The sequence below is a fragment of the Porites lutea genome, chromosome 1, assembly GCF_958299795.1.
Source record: "Porites lutea chromosome 1, jaPorLute2.1, whole genome shotgun sequence".
Classification (NCBI taxonomy): Eukaryota; Metazoa; Cnidaria; class Anthozoa; order Scleractinia; family Poritidae; genus Porites; species Porites lutea.
The window spans coordinates 11,194,185-11,213,373 of NC_133201.1; the positions used below are offsets into that span (position 1 = coordinate 11,194,185).

The following is a 19,189-nucleotide window of genomic DNA, read 5'->3' on the forward strand; positions in this document are numbered from 1 at the left end:
CCGGAATCATGGATTTGTGTTTGTGGAATCCAGATTCCCGGTAACGATTTAAATTCGATGTCTTGTACCTAAAATCCGGAATCCCCAGGATGGAATACATACTGACGACGACGTGACGGGGTTGCGGGCAGCATGACCGAGCTGATAGAGCGCTGGACTTGTAATTTGGAGGCCTCGAATTAAAGGCCCGCCCTGAGCGCTAGCTGGATTTCTTCTTGGTAGTTTCGACTTCAAATTGTCGACCACGCTTGTAAATAAATAATAATAATAAATAATAATGAGTCTTTATTTCACCAAAAGGTAAAACTACATATCTTATGTTACAATAAGAGAAGATAAAAACTATGATAAAAATATCTACGTTATATGTATATATTTAAAAAGTGTATCATTACAATAAATGGAGCTTAAAAATCAACCTATTTACAAAGGTGTTCATAAAACGCTCTGTATTAATTGTTGGGCGTACGCAGCCTTTTTTCCTAAGATTATGTACATACGTCTTCTGGACAGGAATGATATCTTTTAGTGGGTGGCAATCCGTTGATATTAATTTCTTTAAAATGTTTTGGTGTTGTTTATTTAAAAGATTCTTGATAAAAACTGGAAATGAAATAAAACGGCGTTTATGGCATCGGTCTAAAAAATTTTGTATAACCGTAAGATCGGATTCCAATGCCCCATAGACTGAAAGCGCATAGCTAAAATTAGGTAAAACAATAGATATAAAAAGGTGATCTATCTCTGCCTGAGAGTAGTGTTCCTTTCTTAGTGTTCGTAGCACGTGTAAACACTTGTTTGCTTTGCCAAGCTTGGTTCTTACATGCTCATTGAATTTCCCGTCACTCTGTAGAGTTACTCCTAGTAAAACGAAGCTATTACATTGAGGAATATTGTTAATTGGAGAGTAGAGTACATTGTGATCTTTCTTTCTAACAACCAGCTCTTTACATTTACTAGGGTTGCAGACCATTTTATTGTCTTTGCACCAGGTTAAGAAGTAGTAGGGGAGGGATCGGTAACTCCTTTTCTTTGCGGATTTAATTAACGTTTTGTGCGGTATAAATTAACGCAGATGACGTCATGCATCTCATTAAGATAGGATGATGTCATAGTCTATTTTCAGCTGGCAAGGAGCAAGTGACGTCAGAATACCCTAGGGGTTGACGTCATCAAAAAATGTTGACATCATAATCTATAAATGAAATAGTGATATCATGTCCCTACTTGGTCATGATGATGCCATATTTTTTCCAGGTAAGATGATGTCAGGGTTTATTTTTTACCTGCCAATTTTTTCTATTGTTTCGAAACACATAAAATGGTCATTCCTTACCAAGCAAATCATTCTCGAGATTCAGTAGTATAAACAAGATGGTTTCAAACATTCACGTTGATTCGCGACGTAGGCGTTTATTGACTATTGATGAAGTGGAACAAGTTCAGCGGCAAAGTATAGCTGGTCTTATCGACCATATCTTCCAACTTAATTACGCCAATATGGTTGACGAACTAATTCAAGAAGAAAAGTTGAATCGCTGTCACGGTTGTGCTATTCAGCACCCAAGTCAAAGACAACATTCGTGTGCTATGATGGATAAAGAGGACTCTTGGTTGTACTACCGAGAAGATGTGGTTGAAAAAATCGATCTGAATGCTGTCCTGAACAATGCTGAAAGTGTGTGTAAGGCTCTTGGTTTCAAGCTTGGTCAGTCGTGGAAAATGTACGTCAGCGAGCTACCAAAGATGCCTGGGACAAACATATTTCTAGCTTCACTTGAGGTAGATGGTTTTGATGGTGATATTAAGAGTCGTGTCTTGCACGCAATACACGACGGACCTAATGGCCTCAAGAGCAAGGATTTTAGCGACCAACAAGCAGAAATAGAATGCCCTGAACAAGTCGTGAGAAAAGACGAAGAACCAATGGAAATTGACACTGTAATTAATGACATTCAAAACAAGCTTTGTTTGTAAACGTAATAAAATGAGTTGATCTTTTGATTTTGCGTCAGTGTGTGTTTGTCCTTATCTTAGTTAAGATGGGTCTTTCTCTCTCTTTGCTTCGGGTCAAGTTTTCTTGGTACCGCTTAACAACAAAAGATTTAAAAATATCTACAAGTGTAATGGAAAAGCTTAAAGAAAACTTTTTTAAACTACCGGGCTCAAATCTCGAAAACTTAAAGCAACTCCATTCTGAACTCTTTTCCAAAGTGAACTGGGGACGATTAATAGTATTTTTTAACTTCGCGGATCAGCTGGGATTAACTGAGGAGGAATGGGAACTACTATTTCATCTTCTTGTTCCCACTCTCACACAGATTCCACAGTAGCTACATAAAGGAGCACCAGGGAGAGAGAAGTCATTACATCTTTTACCGTTCAGATAAACACTAGTGATGGGTTGCTGTCCGCCATCATCCACTTTTGGTTTTGAACACATTTTCAATCGCATACGTTGTGTATTAGCTTGCTGCGGTGGTAAAGTGATTGTACAAAACTCGGAATTTTGTGATGGAGAAAAAACTAGCCAGCATCTACCTCGACCCATGTCAACCGGCACGTTTCGGTGGTTTAGATGCTGTTTACAGAGCAGTCAAAGAGAAAGGAAAGAACAAGATATCGCGTAAACAATTCCGAGATTGGTTGAGTCAGCAGGATGTTTATACTCTTCACAAACCCGCGCGAAGACGCTACAAGAGAAGCCGAGTCATCGTTCCTGGAATAGATGCCCAGTTTCAAGCGGATTTGGTCGATCTTCAAAATCTCAGTCGCTACAACAAGGGCTATAAATACTTACTGACTTGTATAGATATCTTCAGCAAGTATGCCTGGGTGCTGCCTTTGAAGTCAAAACAAGGTCAAGAACTGCTCAAAGCCTTTCAAAAGATCCTTTCTACTCGTCGCAAACCCAGCAAACTGCAAACGGATCTAGGAACAGAGTTTCTTAATCGAGTGTTTCAGACTTATCTGAATGACATTGACTTTTTTCCTGTAAACTCTGGGCTCGAGGCCTCAGTAGTTGAGCGTTTTAACAGAACATTTAAAAATAAGATGTACAAATATTTCACAGCTAAAAACACTCTCACCTATATCAATGTACTACCCCAACTAGTATCCTCTTACAATAACACTTACCACCGAAGTATTAAAATGAAACCGAGTGAGGTGACTAAAGCTAATGAAACTAAAGTGTGGGATACTTTGTATGGTAATGACGTTGAAAAGCGTGTGCGTTTTAAATTTCAAGTGGGAGATCGTGTTAGGATCAGCAAAGTGAAGCGAATGTTTGAAAAATCTTACCTACCTAATTTCACGGACGAAATGTTTACTGTATACAAACGAATGGCGCGTCAAGTACCCGTTTACAAAATAAAGGATGATGCAGGTGAAATCTTAGATGGAACGTTTTATGAACCCGAATTACAGAAAATAATTAAGAACGATGATGTGTACCGCGTTGAAAAGATTTTGCGCAAGCGAAAGCGTAAAGGAATAGTTGAATACTTTGTAAAATGGAAAGGGTACCCAGACAAGTTTAATAGCTGGATAGCAGAAAGTAATATCTCAAAGTTGTGACATTTTGTGTGAAGCCAATAAAAGGGTTACTTTCACTGAAAACAAATGTTGCTGTGTATAGTTATAAATTAAGAACGCCAGGAATAAATGTTCATTTGAACACACGAAACGATGGAGGTAACACAGTTTTACCTGCATCTTCCAAGCAATAGCAGCCTCGATAAGTTTCCCAACAACACATAAACGGAGTACCATGTTGGTTTACCTAAAACCGTTAGCTTGACGGGGGACTGGGAAGTAGAGTTAAAAGAAATTCATTATCCTCACAGCTGGAATAATGTCCAAGGAAATTTTGGTAATCGATTCTTCCTTCGGAACCAAGAATTGTCCGGAGTATGGGAGGTCCTAATTATACCACCGGGTCATTATTCTTCCATTGAAGATATCTTATCAAAGATGAAAGGGCTGATCGAGAATGTAAAGCTTTTCAATAACGATGTAACATTTTCCTACGATACGTTCACTAGAAAGGTGACTATTTACCTACAAAATAACGTAGAACTTTTCTTTGGTAACATTGGATACCTGCTGGGATTTTCACCAGAAGAAATTATTTCTAATACCTCTACCGCTGAAAGACAAGTGGATTTGGAGTATGGCTTTCACGACCTTTTCATTTACTGAGATCTTATTCAGTCACAATATGTTGGAGATGCATTGGTACCTTTGCTTCGAATTGTTCCTGTAGAAGGAAAGGTCGGGGAGCGAGTCAGTAAATCGTTTTTGCGCCCCCAATATTTACCTGTCAGCAGAAAGCAATTTGAAACCGTCGAAGTCGATATAAAGACAGACACAGGGGAGTCTGTACCATTTGAGTTTGGGAGAGTTCTGTTAACACTTCATTTTCGTCAAAGTGCACCTCAGTACTTTTAAGATGAAAAAACTCCACATTCCAAATCACAAGTTGTACGAACAGTACTATGTTAATCAGGCCAAACAAAAGTTTACCAGCGTTTCACGGTGCTCGATTTCAGCGGGGTTATGGACTAGGGTCCATATTCAGAGGCCTGTTTTGCTGGGCGATGCCTCACCTTCAACAGGGTGCTAAGGTGATTGGAAAAAAGGCTTTACAAACAGGAGTCAATGTTGTCCAAGATGTTCTTGATGGAGATAACATAAAAACAGCAGTCCACAAGCGCACGAAACAAGCCCTCGATCTACCTTCCCAGAATTCATTGCAGGGACAATCAGGAGCTGGCAAAAAATCTATAAAAAGAAAAGCGCAAGGAACCAAAATCAGTTCGCCTCCAGGCAAGAAGGCAAAAACATCTCCGCACCAAAAGAAGCCCAAAGAGAAATTTTCTTTCTGGAAGTAACTATGGCCTTTGTGCATCACGAGTCTCAGGAATGTAGGAAATCAGAGTTGGATCTCTTTACGATTCCTGCAACACAAACCTCTATCACCAAAGGGCAATGGATCGAGTACCACCCTATCAGTAACATTACGGACAGTGGTGCGATCGAATTTTATGTTTCGGGAACCGGAGATGAGTATTTTGACTTGGCACGTACTCAGTTATTTGTTAAAGCCAAGATCACCAAAGCAAATGGAAACGCCATAGATGCCGATACACAAGTAGGTCCCGTGCACCTGTTTTTACATTCCCTTTTTTCGCAAGTGGACGTTTCCTTGAACGAGCGATTGATCTCTCCATCCACCAATACCTACCCTTATCGCGCCATGATCGAAACCTTGCTAAACTACGGAGAAGAAGCAAAAACAAGTCACTCAGGTAAATTAAGGCATGGGCCTCAATTTGCCTTGATTTGCTCTGTTCAAAAGTGAGGGGGTGGTCTATATCTAAGAGCTTTAGATGAAGAGACATAAAACTTTGCCAGCTAACCACATTTTTAGTTTGTGTCAATTTTGTGCTTTAAAGTTATGCAAATTAGGTCAAGTGACTTCCATCGGCTGAAAAAGCTTGTTCTTCAAACGGCAACACTTGTTCGTGTGTCTTCAGTTATTTTACCGGTTGCATGATGTTAATGCCGTTTAATGTATCACTTCTGTGCTTGGCCTTTTTGAGATATTTAAAATTGACGGCGTTAAGATGGGATACAATTGCTTTGCGGGACTGGGTCTAGTTGAAAAAGCCGTTTATTTTCTAAAACAGTAAAAAATTCAAAAAAGGCCAAGCACTGTCTTGTAGATGCTAGCATTACACATTGTCCTAAACCATTCCGGTTTAATAACTCACAACAAAAAGTGTTGCCATTTTTGTTTAAAGACTTTTTATTGTTTTCTGGCCGTGTGGAGTCACGTGACAACATTTGCATAATTGAACATCATCTAATTGACAGAAACCACACATGTATGTATCTGGCAAAGTTTCATCTTTCTACTGCTTACGTGATCAGAGATAGACCACCCCCCATCATTTTTTTACTCAATCATTGGGGACCCATGCCTTAATTTACCTGTGCAACTTTCTATGGCCATGTTTTACAAGGATACCTCTGGAAAAATGGATGTTGCCAACCCTGTGGCTGCAGACGATGCCGCAAACAAGGGGTTAAAGGTTCGCTATGATTTCACTAAAGAAAGTCATGTTGTGGATATGACGGGGCCCATTCATAGCGACATTTTCTTTCAAGACCGGTTGATGCTAAATGGAGTGAATTTAAGAATCAAACTGAACCGATCTAAGAACTCGTTTTGTCTGATGTCATCAGCAGCCGCTCCAACTTTCAAGGTGGTAATCACAGAAGCCATCTTGTTCGTTCGCAAGGTGAAATTGGCCTCTTCTATTATACTTGGCCATGCTGTTGCACTAAAACACTCCAGCGCCAAGTACCCGGTTCGCCGAATAGATTGTAAAGTGCTGTCTATTCCAAGAGGATTTAGCAGTTTTAACCCCGCCAACATCTTTTTGGGTCACATCCCCAAACGAATCGTGCTGGTCTTAGTGGATACTCAGGCATATAATGGAACTTACAGTAAGAACCCGTTCAACTTCAAACACCACAATCTAACTCGAGTGGGTGTCTATGAGGACGGAGAGCAAATTCCTCGGAAACCCCTGTTCTTGAATTTTGACGAAGCTGGAGATCAAAATGTAATAGCGGGCTATCAAAGTCTGTTCTCAGGCACTGGAAAGCTATCCCAAGATGCGGGTAATCAGATCAGTAGAAGCGATTATGGCTCTGGTTACACAGCATTCTGCTTTGACTTGTCCCTAGACCACTGCTCAGGTGACCATTTTGAGCTAATAAAGCAAGGTAACCTGCGCGCCGAGCTTCATTTCAAGGAACCACTGGCCAATACGGTTAACCTTATCGTGTACGCTGAATTCCAAAACGTGATTGAAGTTGACGGGAACCGCAACGTGTTGTTCGACTAGACAAACTAAAAATGGACACTACTCAACTGACCCTTACTTTGAGAAAGGATAAATTGACACGAGGTGCGTTTCAAGGCGTGTATCCCTCAGACCTGCTGCCTGCCAGGTTCACATTGGTGGCGTTTTATTTCACCAAGGAGCAAGAGGGGGAATTTTTCGATTCTTACGGATCACCACCCAGCAAATATTCAGGAACATTTACTACCTTTTTAAACAACAATTCTAACCTGTGGACTTTTAATACTGTGACATTACAAAGCATCTATTCAAAAGTCTGTGGGCATTACTGTTTGTATTTTGCTTTATATCGTAGTCGGCAAATAAGTATGAGTACTATTGTCCATCGTTTTTCTAAAGACACAAGTAAAAATGATAGTCTTGTAAAACGATTTATTGAAAAATATTTTCCTATAAGTTTTCCGAAATATCGTACTGATGTAAACAAGCAAAGAGCAAAAGCACAACACTAAGTTCAGTAAACAGACACCATGTAATTTCTTTTCAACACATTTTATTGACTGAGCAAAATAAAGTTTTGTGTTTCACAATAAAAAAAGTCTCTTGTCATGATTTATAATCGTAACCATCGAACAGCCTGAGGGCGAGGACTCTCGACTCTGCGCCTCTGCTTTTTGACAGAAGATAACGTCACAGGTGGGGTGGGTAGCCAACGCGAAGGACTTTCTAGGGTCTCCTCTCTCACTCTTGCTTTAAACTCTCTTATGGCACTCTGACGTTGGGGATTACGAACCAAGTTTTCGGGGACATTCATTCGCGCCAGGCCCCTCGCAAAAACGGACCACCCCACTGGTTCAAATCCTTTTCGGTGACGCAATGTGTCGTTGACTAGGTCGACCACATGAGAACCTGGGATTGGTTTGTTTTCATACAACAGCTCTCCTTTATCATTCCAATGTAACACATCCTGGTGTTTTTTAATTTTATCCAACAACTGTCTAGCCCCGGCTTTGTAAATTTTCGGTACACTTTTCATGACCTCTAGCTCTACTGCTGTTGGAAGAGAATTATCTGGAGAAGCTTCCTCTGTAGATTCTGCGTTCTCAACTGGTTTGGGGGTTTCTGTTGTTTTAAGGGTCATTAACTTCACATGGAGAGGCTGGCCTTTCCGCTGCTCGTAATAAGTCAAGTACCATTGCAACACCTGATTGTAAAGTTTCGCCTTTTCCTCATCATCAAGCTGTTTATTTTCTAAAATATCCCCCATGTGGCTATCCAGATTTTTCAGAGTTTGTGTTACAGGTAGAGTTAATATCTGCTGACGTTGCTGCAATCGCTCCAGAGTGTTCTCAGGAACGAGAACCATGCGTCTTGTATGATTCATCATAAGTAAGAAGCGAGCTCAAGACCCGAAGAACGCGAGGTAGCAAAACACTTAAAAAGTTTCCTCCGTGTTGTACCAAGATTTGCTTTTTCTTGTTTAGCGGGTTACTCTTTTCAGCTAAAGTAGTCAAGGCTTTCTTGTGCTTAAGAAGTTTTCTCTTTGCCGGTTTACTGACAGGGACTGTTTCTTTAAGTACGTTGAATAGACATTCACAAATGGTTCTCACTAAAGAGTCGTCGGCTTCTTTCAAAATTGCTTTACGTTGAGCTGGGGTACACTTGACAAGGAGCTTAAGAAAATCGTGGTTCTTTCTTAGTCGCTGGGCCATACTCAACTGATATCAATCACTACGATGGAGCTTTTTTATACCTTTCTGACATAGGCGAGCTGAGTCTCCTCAGGGAAAATGCTTGTGCGCAACCGGAAGTCGGTAGGCGTTTCCGGTTTGAGGTCGCATAACAGGTAGCCATAAGGGCGTTTTGTCGCATCCTGAAACGCTTCTTGCATGTATTTGACATGACCGGGAAACATCTGTTTCGCCAAGTGACTGACTTGACTGCTATCGCGCGGAGACTTGAACATCACCAAATAATGGCAGTTCAAACTCATGTCTCTCAGTTCTTTTCCGCGGTGAAAAATATTTTGAAGAATGAAAATAACGCTTAAATTTCGGTGATGACAGCCCTTAGTAAACAAATTGGTAATTCTTTGATCATTGCTAAGCTCCTGCATTAAATCGTCAATGACTACTAAATTCCGAATGGTTGGGTTTATCATGGATTCTAAATCACTAGGAACTCCTTCGACGAAAGTGATGTTGGGAATAGTCCTTAGCATCTCATCGTAGGCGGGTTGGCATATCCCATAACACCAAATGATATTTTCAGGAGCTCCGTCTATTAATTCTTCTCCAGATTCCAACAGGTGTTTGACAAACTGACTTTTTCCACAACAAGGGGGCCAGCTACAATAGCAGGAAAGGGGTGTTTCCACCTTGGGTCCTTGTTGACAACTGACTGGTTCAACTGCGTTTGCTCTTATTAATCGAGAAATGGTCTTTGGTGGAGTATCTTTATCATATACACGAATCATGTTGGTATTTTGTAATTTAGCAAACTGGAGCCAATATTTTCTCTCTAAGTCAGACAGCTCGTGTACCTGAGCCAAATGGTTTGCTAGTCGAACTAAAAATTTTGACCCACAGCCGGGAACAGGACAATGCTTGCATTTTAGTTTTTTCATGTTAACGGTACGAAAGCAGACTTTAAACTGAACAAATCTATTTGCGACACGAAATTTATCGTTTATTTTCGAGGGCACAACGGGCACCAAGGGCATAAAGGGCAGAAATTGAGTGTTTTTTTTTTCCTCAGGAACACGCGAGAAGGTCGCGTGGGGAAGTTTTGCGTGGGAACGCACTAGCGCCTTAGGTCAGAGAATTACAAGAAACGCGTTTTTTCTAAGTTGTTTTATTTATGAATCACACACGCTACAATTTTTGATACTCATTTTTTTTTAACACAGCAATTAATTTACAACACAATTTTATATATCTAGAGGCATAGTGGTAACTCCATCCTCCAACACTTTTCTTTTGGGGTAAAAGTAGGAAAACCCATCTCGAACTTGTTCATAAGTATACATGCTATTGTTGACTACCAGAAAACCTTTATTTAACCCTGCACTACTCTGTTTGGTCAACAGAACATTAAGATATTTTTCTTTGTTAATGTCGTTTGTTTTCTTGTTAACCCCTTTACAACTGAACTTATCATAGGCCCCAGAGCAATAGTAGGTCTTGCTACTTAGACCAATTATTCCTGTCCCTGACCACTCTTCCTTAAATAAACCTGGTGTTCTTTTGTCATAAGCTTTGTGTTTTGGAGTGTCGGTTCGTGGAAACCAATTGGCCTTGTCTGCTTCAAGTTCCTCTCTTAACTCTGATTTTACTAAACTTTCTACCGATTGCCCTGCGATCGCGATATAGGCAGAGTCGGTGTCCATTTCACAATACTGAAAATCGCTAAGATCAAGATACTTATCCATGAAATCAAAATAAAACTGAAGCATTCTAAGTTTAGCGTATTGATAAACGAAAAAACCTATCTGCATGGGAAAGTTCAACTTGATTTTTTTCTTGCAAGATTGCACTTCAAACGTATTTTCTTCAATCTGTTCAACCTGTCTAAAGAAGGGTTTGTTTATTAAGCGGGACTTTTTTGGTTTCTTCACAAAACTGGACTTCTCGGTGGCGTTCTTGATCGGTTATCGTCTTTCCATAACTCGAGTTCCCCACCTATGAAAAAAGACAACATTGGTATGAGTTTTTTTGTACCTTAAAACGTATTTCTTCCTCCTTTCCCTCAATAGGAGAACAACTTACCAATTTCATAGTGTCTACGATGATGGCTTTGTTTGGGTCTACATCTCCAGCCCGTCTAGCATCCGATACAGCTTGCCAAACCATGCTCCAAGTACCACTTATAATTAATGAGTGGAGAAGCCATAAGATCTTCTCACCAAAATAGCTACCAACGAGACTTCTTCGAGGTTGTGACATGATGTCCTCTTCCTGGGCAAAGGTTTGCATGTGTTGACCAATATCTTCTCTTGAAATTTCTATGTTTTTGAAAATGGGGCACATTTCTGCAAACTTGGGTTTTAGTGCATCAGGTACTCTAACGTCACACTCGACCACTCCAAAGAGGGACTCGCTTCTTACTGCGCTTAAGATCTGGTCTTGTGTCAGAGTCTTGTGATGATCAAGAGGGCGGTTAAACTTGGAGTTAAGAAACTGCTGAACTTGTGAGTTGGTTTTCTTAATTCGTCGCCACTGGCACTCGTAGATTTCCACAAGATGGTACCCCTGATCCTTGATGTACTTGGAGGTTTCTTTGGTTTCTTCTCGTAACTCCGCTATTGGTCTTTTTCTCTTTTCGTTCATTTCTATTCCTTTAGTAAGATGACAGATATGCCCATGCCACCAGCAGCCATGGAACTGAAAGACTGTTTGCGAAGGACCGTGAAAACCATCCACTGGTATTTTTCTTTCACCAATGCGTTTTTCTGTATTGTTCATTTGGTGGCGTATAAAAATTCCTCCTTCATGTGCCTTCCACTCTAACCACTCGGTTGCCATCCTGGAAGAACTTTCTCTCTTGAAGCCAGTTTCCTCTCGTCGTCTTGTAAATGATCCGGTGGGCATGTCTTGCATGATGGCCCATAGATGTAAAGCATTGGCATCGTATCCAAGAATCTTTTGACAGGTTTTTGCTTGTTTTCCTTGATCCTCCATTTCTTTTTCTCTGATTTTGGTTTTTCCCGCCTCGTGATATCGATGAAATATTATACTAGGGCCACCCACCATATTTTTCTTAAAGAGATAGTACAGATCTTTGTTTTTTTCGTCAAAAAGAGAGAAGAAGATGCCAGATTCCAGGGTGGTAAAGAGGTACGTCAAGGTAACACCGGGAATAGAAATACCTTGTCTTAACATGTCGATCTTTTTATCTTTCCAGAAGGCGCACATTTTTTCCAGGGCCTCACAAAAGGGTTGGACATCTAGGTTGTTGTACCGGATGAGAAATTCTCGAAAGGTCTGCATATTATTGTTCGACCAGACTTGTTGGCAGTACTGGTAGTCTTCTTCAGAAATGTTCTTGTTTTTTAACGTAGAAAAGAAGGCTTCGTGAGGTGGGAGGGAAGGGTGTTCTAATTTCTCCAGAGAATCCAGCCATTGATAAGGAAAGAACCCCTTGGTTTGAGGACACTCGTAGGCCTTCAGAAATTTGTCGTAGCTGAAACCGGGAGCAAGAAAGTTGGTAACGTCGAGGAAGCGAAGATGTGGGGTCTTAAGGCACATGAAATTGTGGTTACGCTTGATAGTAAACTGAACGCCTTCATTCTGGACCAGGACAGGAAACAGAAATTCAAGTCATATTTACTAGAATTGAAGCCCAGGACAGGAAGTTCTTGCAGATATTCTTGGAAACGATCTCTCAGTTTCTTTAAAGGGTGCACTTTTTTCTCCTTTGGTTCTGGGCTATTGTCCTCTGGTCTGTGATATTCACACTTGTGATCATTTTTACTCTGATCCTCGTGTTGGCGATCTAAGGCCCTGTAAAACGAGGCACCTTGTTCTTCTACGTCATCGTCAATAAAGACACGATCTTCTTCGGTAGACTCGATTTCTTCTTCATCATCTGTGTCCATGAGATCTTCTCCTTCATCATCGCTATCCTCTTGGGTGCTGTCCTCTGCTGTCTTGTCTCTGGAAGGTTCACAACTTTCTGATTTTTGCTGTAGGTCTTGCAGCTTTTGGTCGATGGCTTCAAAAAGAAAGTTAAATTCTTTTCTTAACAGGTCATAACTCTTTTCACTTATTTTTACGAGGTGTTCTAACATCTTTTTGACGAGTTGTTTAGAGTCCCCATCTGACACAAAGCACTTGGGTTGTTCGTAGTCTGGAACGTTGGAACAGACACTCACGCTGAGGGGTACATGTTTAGCGTTCCAAGTCAGTTTTTCTGTATCGTTAAGGTCTGTCTCGGATGTAAACATACACTCAAAGTCAAAGGTAGCTCTGTAGGGGAAGAACTTGAGATGCTCAGGAACAGTCAACCCTTCGTCTTCTAGCAACTGAAAAATGGTGGGTGGAGTCTTGTAAGCACCTCCTGGAAACTGGTAACTAACTTTCGCTTCACAGGTTCGCTCGTGACGATTTAACTTGCCAACGTGTTTCCACAATGTTCCACATCGCGAGCAGCTGTAGGACTTGGCATACTTCTTTAAATCTTTAATATAGGAAAAGTGATTCTGGTACAGGTTGAGGTACAGCGTACTTGGGTAGTGGCAAAGGGATCGGTGAATCAACTGCGCAGCGATCTCAGGGGCGAAATCCTCTTCCTCTTTTTCTATGTCTTCTTCTCCCTCCTCTCCATCGGGTTTAGTGGGTTCGAGGGAATAGACAAAAATGTTGACTTCATAAAGGTGTTCTAGGTCGATCTGTTCTTTCAGCTTTACACCACAAAATTTCTTTTTCTCAGGAAAAAATTCTCTATATCGCTCATAGTAATGCTGTGCATCCCGGTCTAGATTCTTTGAGTGACAACCGTTGTGGAGTGCCAAAGCCCGAAAAAAGCACAGATTGTCGCTGTAGATTTTACCGGTCTGGTGGTTGCGATCCAAGGCGACCAAACCATGGTTCTCGGCCAGATAGGAAGGCAAGAAAATACCTCTCCCTATAGGATGACCTCGTAGCTTTGTGACGAAGAAAGTTATATTGGTTACCTGTTCTACGACCCATTTAGAGTTGGGGCGTCGCTGGCGTACCCATTCCAAGACGTCAAGGTTTAGCAGTGCTTCACGAACTTGCTGAAGGTCAGCTGCGGTGTTAATTTGAAAGGGTTCTTCAAAGAATTGTTCATTATTTCTGGAGGCATAATAATATTGAAGTGCTCCAGTCTCGTTGTTGCGTAGAATGAAACCAAAAGACACATTCAGCTTAAACACCGTGGACTGGTCAGTAAAAATGTTATTCAAATGAGTGATAAGTTCTTGAGGTTGGAGAGAGGACAGGCGGAAATTGTACCAGTAGAAAAGACGATTTTTGCGGCTAAAACGAGTGCGTATTTGATGCCAGTGGTTGCGATATTCGGGAACGAGACTTTGTTGTGCTTCAGGGAGGTCGGTGATAGTTCTTGTATCTTGCTGCCAACTAGAACTTGGAGTTGACTCCCTTTTTTCGATAGGGGTCGACTTTATTTTCTTGGTTTTTCGTTCTGAAAGAAAAAAAAGGTATACATCTATCTAAATAGAATATCTCCAATGCGTTCAAAATACAATTCCGCTTTATTGCATTTATCGTGAACTTACCACCACCAAAAATTACGGAAAATTCAGCTCGCATTATCGCACGTTTGCAAAACAAAATCTACTGAAATACTATCAGTTTCTAGCTTCTGTTTTTATAGGTTATTTCCGATTCAAAAATACATTTGCAATCAGCGGCTTCTATTTACTGGTAAATACGTTGTGTTTTAAACCTCCATTTGTCACCCTGAAATGATTTTGTGACCCCGAACCTTACCGCGGTATATACTAGTAAAGAGGAACAATGTCGATGTAAGCCACACGATACGTCCTCTTTGAAATGTCCCTGATATCGGACCTTACGGTTTTAAGGACAAAAGAAGTGTTTAACAATGTGTGACCTCTATTATATTCAGTATAGGTATTATTGTAAACAAAGGCCGATAAAGCACTTTTTCAACATATCCTACTATCTATTATGCTTTGCAAAGGAAATTTACATAGTACTTATCATTTAATTTATACAAAATGTTATTTTGGTATTGCAAAAGAGTCTTCCTACCTGAGTCGTCTTGGCGTGGACGTTTTGCAGTCGTAGAGGGTTTGCTGTGAGCTGTTTTCTGATGTGCTATAAATGGGCCAGATTGTGAAAGACTTCACCACAGGTATTACATACGTATTCCCGCTGAGCCGCTCGGCGTCCATGAACTTGTTTCACATGTCGTTTGAAGATATCTATTCGATTAACCGCACACAGAGGGAACATTCGTGTCGCTTTCCAAGAACTGCATAGCGCGGCATTTTAGAAGAAGTAGAGTCTTCTTCATCCTGTAAAGTTATAAGTTGTATTAACGACGGGTTTACAAACCTGTTTAAAAGATATAGTGCGACAAGTATCATTTGCGCGCTCTGGCTCTAAATTACGTCAACAAAGTCTTTCAACAGCATGGTTTCATAATTCCTTTATTTATATACCATAACTTGTTTTTGTAAAAATATTTTTAAGTCCATCAAGTTGAAAATCTGACTTCATTTACAATATTATCTAAATCAAATCTATCTTACTGATAACTTTTGTACAAGCTGTTTCTTCTCAATACAATTTTAAATATGCAAAAACCATTAACTACTGCTAAATTTATGTATTGCACGCTTTATTTTTATAATTTCTTAATTTTTATGTTTTTGTCTGTTTGTATTTTTGGACCATTTTATTTCACGTGGGAGATTTAACGAGCTACGGCTCCTGAGCTCGTCGTGGTTATAAATAAAGTCTGTCGAACAACCCAAAACCAAAATCTGAAACGTACGTAAAGTACTGTAAAACCTACCTCTGCTAGTCGTTTCCTGCCTGCTCCACTCTGTATTTCGTTTAAGTGAGGCCGTTCAGTATCCTAAAAAAAAGTAAAACTTGGTTAAGTTGGTAACAATACTAGACCAGAGAGCCGAACGTTCATTCAAAATACAGTGAAACAGAGAGCACTTACCTGTGGTAATTTTTCAAACTCATTTTCCCAATCATCCCATGGTTCAAAAATTTCCTGGGGAACATCCAAATCGAAACTGGTTAACTGATTGAAATTCATGACTTCTTCTGACAATTCGTGAATGACTGCTTGGATAGGGAGCGCCATTTTATGTGTTTCGAAACAATAGAAAAAAACTGGCAGGTAAAAATAAACCCTGACATCATCTTACCTGGAAAAAATATGACATCATCATGACCAAGTAGGGACATGATATCACTATTCTATTTATAGATTATGATGTCAACATTTTTTGATGACGTCAACCCCTAGAGTATTCTGACATCACTTGCTCCTTGCCAGCTGAAAATAGACTATGGCATCATCCTATCTTAATGAGATGCTTGACGTTATCTGCGTTAATTTATACCGCACAAAAAGTTAATTAAATCCGCAAAGAAAAGGAGTAACCGGTCCCTCCCCTACTACTTTAAGAACTGTCCTACTAAGTCGGCAGACGGGTCACGGTTCCTAGTGATAGGCGAAACTATAGTGGAATCATCGGCGTATTTAAAAAGAACAGGGCAGCCATTAAAGAAAATCTCCAAGTCATTCAAAAATATATTAAAAAGATACGGTCCGCTTACACTACCTTGTGTGGTTCCTCTATTGACAGATTTCCAATGTCCTAAAAAATTATAGCTAACAACACGTTGTTGTCTTGCATAGAGGAAACTCTGATACCAATTGATAATGTACGGATTTAGAGGTAGTATGGTTCACAAAATCGAAGGCCTTACTGAAGTCCATAGTAAAAATTCGCACTGCGCTGCAGTCACTACTGTCTAAATACTTGTATGTCTGGTGCTGGATAGCGAGCAAAGCATTTGTGCAATTACCCGCCTGTCTATATGCAAATTGGGTGTGGCTCAGATTGTTCTCAATGACTGACTGTGCTTGCGTACGATACACGACCTTCTCAAACAACCGCGCAATAACGGGAGTAACATTGATACCACGGTAGTCTGAGTCCTCTAAAGGCATGTCCACTTTGGGGAGAGGATTAACATTTGCCCTCTTCCAAGATTCCGGCCATGTATGAGTAGAAAGAGACAAATTCCAAACATGAGTAACGACAGGTGTGAGTAGCTCAGCACAGTCTTTCCAGATCCAGTACGGGAGGTTATCTGGTCCTGTTGCCGTTTTCTTTACATCAACTAAAGTGTTCCACACACACCGCTCAGATATTTCCGGGGGCTTTACACTGTCCGTGATATCCATATCAATAGGTCTGACGTAGCTGTCATCATAGCACAGGTTGGCGAAGTAGTCGTTCAGACGAAGGAGAGAGTTGTAGTCCAGATTTATCGACAATGACCTTCGACGCTGCGATAGGGCGTCCACGCCCTTCCACCAATCACCGCTACCAATGACAGCCGGTTTTCTTCTGTTCTCGGTTATCACCTCAGAAATGCGCTTGTTAAATAAAGACAGGCGTTGCTTGTTGTTTAATGATATACGGGACTTAGCCCTCAGCATACACTTGACTAATGGGGACACCCAAACTGGGTCACGCGATGACATGCGTACGGATTTTTGCGGCATGCACTTATCCATCACTGCAAGAATCTTTTCAATATAGAGAGTTGGCTCGAATTATTATTATTCTATAACTCGAACCCTCGATAACTCGAACTCCCGCTAACTTGAACCAATTTTCGTTTCCCCTTAGGTCATTTTCCATATAATTTTACCCTCGATAACTCGAACCATGTTTTGAGCCCTTAAAAAGTCGGGAAAAAAGCCGTCTACGTTACGTTCAATCTGATTTATAATCTAGAAGTATCTTCTAATTTTCACTTGACATTTCTACAATTGAATGTGATTAAAATGTTCACTCTGCAGTAAAAACTGTTTTTTACCTTACTCTCGGCTATTTTCTTCGAACTCCCGATAACTCGAACCTTTTTTCGATTTCCCTTGAAGGTTCGAGTTATCGGGAGTCGACTGTATTTACTTGCTTTCACGAAAACGTGGCTTTTTACACGAAACAGGATTTTCCCACTCGCACTGTTAGTCTTGCGTTATTAGTCTTTATCGAGTTTTCTTCAGGGTATTTACTTTTTATGTTCGAAGTACGCGTTTAGGCGTGTATGTGTGTATGAATACACGAAAATCAAGGGCCTTGATTCCATGGAAGCTACATCATTGCCAAAATGCAACCACGTGATCAACCGCGACTCAGAACATAGATCACCAGCAAATTCTTGCCTTGGTACCTCACCAGACGGCATGTGATAAAACCCAGACGATGGATTGTGGACGATAGACGATAGACAATATGGATGATACCAAATTTTCAAAGACTTTATCACGAAATTCAAGCCTGAGATGCTCTAGTTTTATCCCATACATTTTTTCTTAATTTGTGTGGGCAAATCTCGGCCTCAATGGTCATATCACATTGGCTCACTGGTAAAACTAGAAATACGAGTGTCGCAGAACCTGGCGAAGCTAAAGGGAAAGGGCCGACAGATTAAAAACAAACAAACAAACAAACAAAACAAAACAAAGAAAAAAAACAACAACAACCCTAGCAAGAAAGATGAACTTCGGGGGAGTTCGAATCCGCACCCCAGAGAACGTCACGCACACTAGGAAGAGGTGGCTATTTGCGTGTCTCGCGTTTTGCCCGACGGACTGCAGAAAAAATAGAGACTGCTCGTAGACTGCTCGCATAGTCTGTAGTATTTATGACCCTCGTAAAAATGTCTGTAAAAATGGTGTCGGCCGGCGTTTATCGTCTATCGTCCAGAATCTATCTTCTGGGTTTTAGCACATGCCAGGAAAAAGCTAGTACATGAAACACGAGAACACGCCTCGCGCCCAGAATTTCCCGCGAATCTTTTTGATTGGATGTCATTTGATAACCAGACATTTCACAGTCAGCTTATCTTTGCATATCAAATTAGGAGGCGGTTTGAACAAAACAATGGTCTCCTTGCAGGCGTTTCTTTCCTTTCTCCCTCGCGCGCCCAAATTCCCCCTTCCCCTTCTCCCCCTTCCCCTTCTCCTCCTTCTCCTAAAATTGAAGAGCCGCATCGGACAGCCACTGTTGGAGATTCTCCTCGTGCATGAGTTAATTGTGGATTCTCCATACGGAGCTTTTTAAATTTGAGTAAATCATTTCCCGAATATCTCGCATATAAAAAATTATAATGACCTGAATCGGTTGGCGAAGTACTTTGCAAATTTACCTCCTTTTATTCCCCAGATTCTGAACTTTATCTATTGAACGGATTTGATTTTGAGTTTTTTTAATAGCGTAACAGTGAAAATCAGCAATCTTTGCTAAATGCCGCCAAAATGACACTGTATCATTATGATATCAAGGCCGTTTCAAGCTACTTTCTCTGCTCTTGTCACAAGTACAGTACACTCGTAATTGATGAGTTCATCATCTTTAACATTATGATAATATTCGTTCTCCAACTCTCTTATTCCCTCTTCAATTTCATCATCGTTTAAATGCTGCAATACACTTAAAAAGCGGCATCGATATTTTTCGTACAACTTGGACTTTGTCACAGCCGCGGAAAAGGAGAACTCTTGACGCGAGATGTTTGAATTCACACCAATTTCCTTTAGCA

General features: G+C 40.6%; 1 protein-coding gene across 1 annotated transcript; it reads left to right on the plus strand.

Annotated features, from left to right (window-relative positions):
- Positions 1–4,897: 4,897 nt before the first annotated feature.
- LOC140948105 (uncharacterized protein F54H12.2-like) lies at positions 4,898–14,012 on the plus strand. The gene is made up of 3 exons (XM_073397363.1): positions 4,898–5,312; positions 5,938–6,878; positions 13,983–14,012. Exons 1-3 carry the CDS (start codon positions 4,898–4,900, stop codon positions 14,010–14,012), a joined length of 1,386 nt encoding a protein of 461 aa, XP_073253464.1.
- The last annotated feature ends 5,177 nt before the right edge of the window (positions 14,013–19,189 follow it).

What these genes read in the sequence shown, in the direction of transcription:
- LOC140948105 (XM_073397363.1), top strand. Translation starts at nt 4,898, where the DNA reads ATGGCCTTTGTGCATCACGAGTCTCAGGAATGTAGGAAATCAGAGTTG. An exon ending in AGCAAAAACAAGTCACTCAG is followed by an intron (nt 5,313 to 5,937) that starts GTAAATTAAGGC and finishes TTACGTGATCAG; the next exon opens with AGATAGACCACCCCCCATCA. An exon ending in TGTACGCTGAATTCCAAAAC is followed by an intron (nt 6,879 to 13,982) that starts GTGATTGAAGTT and finishes GCTGCCAACTAG; the next exon opens with AACTTGGAGTTGACTCCCTT.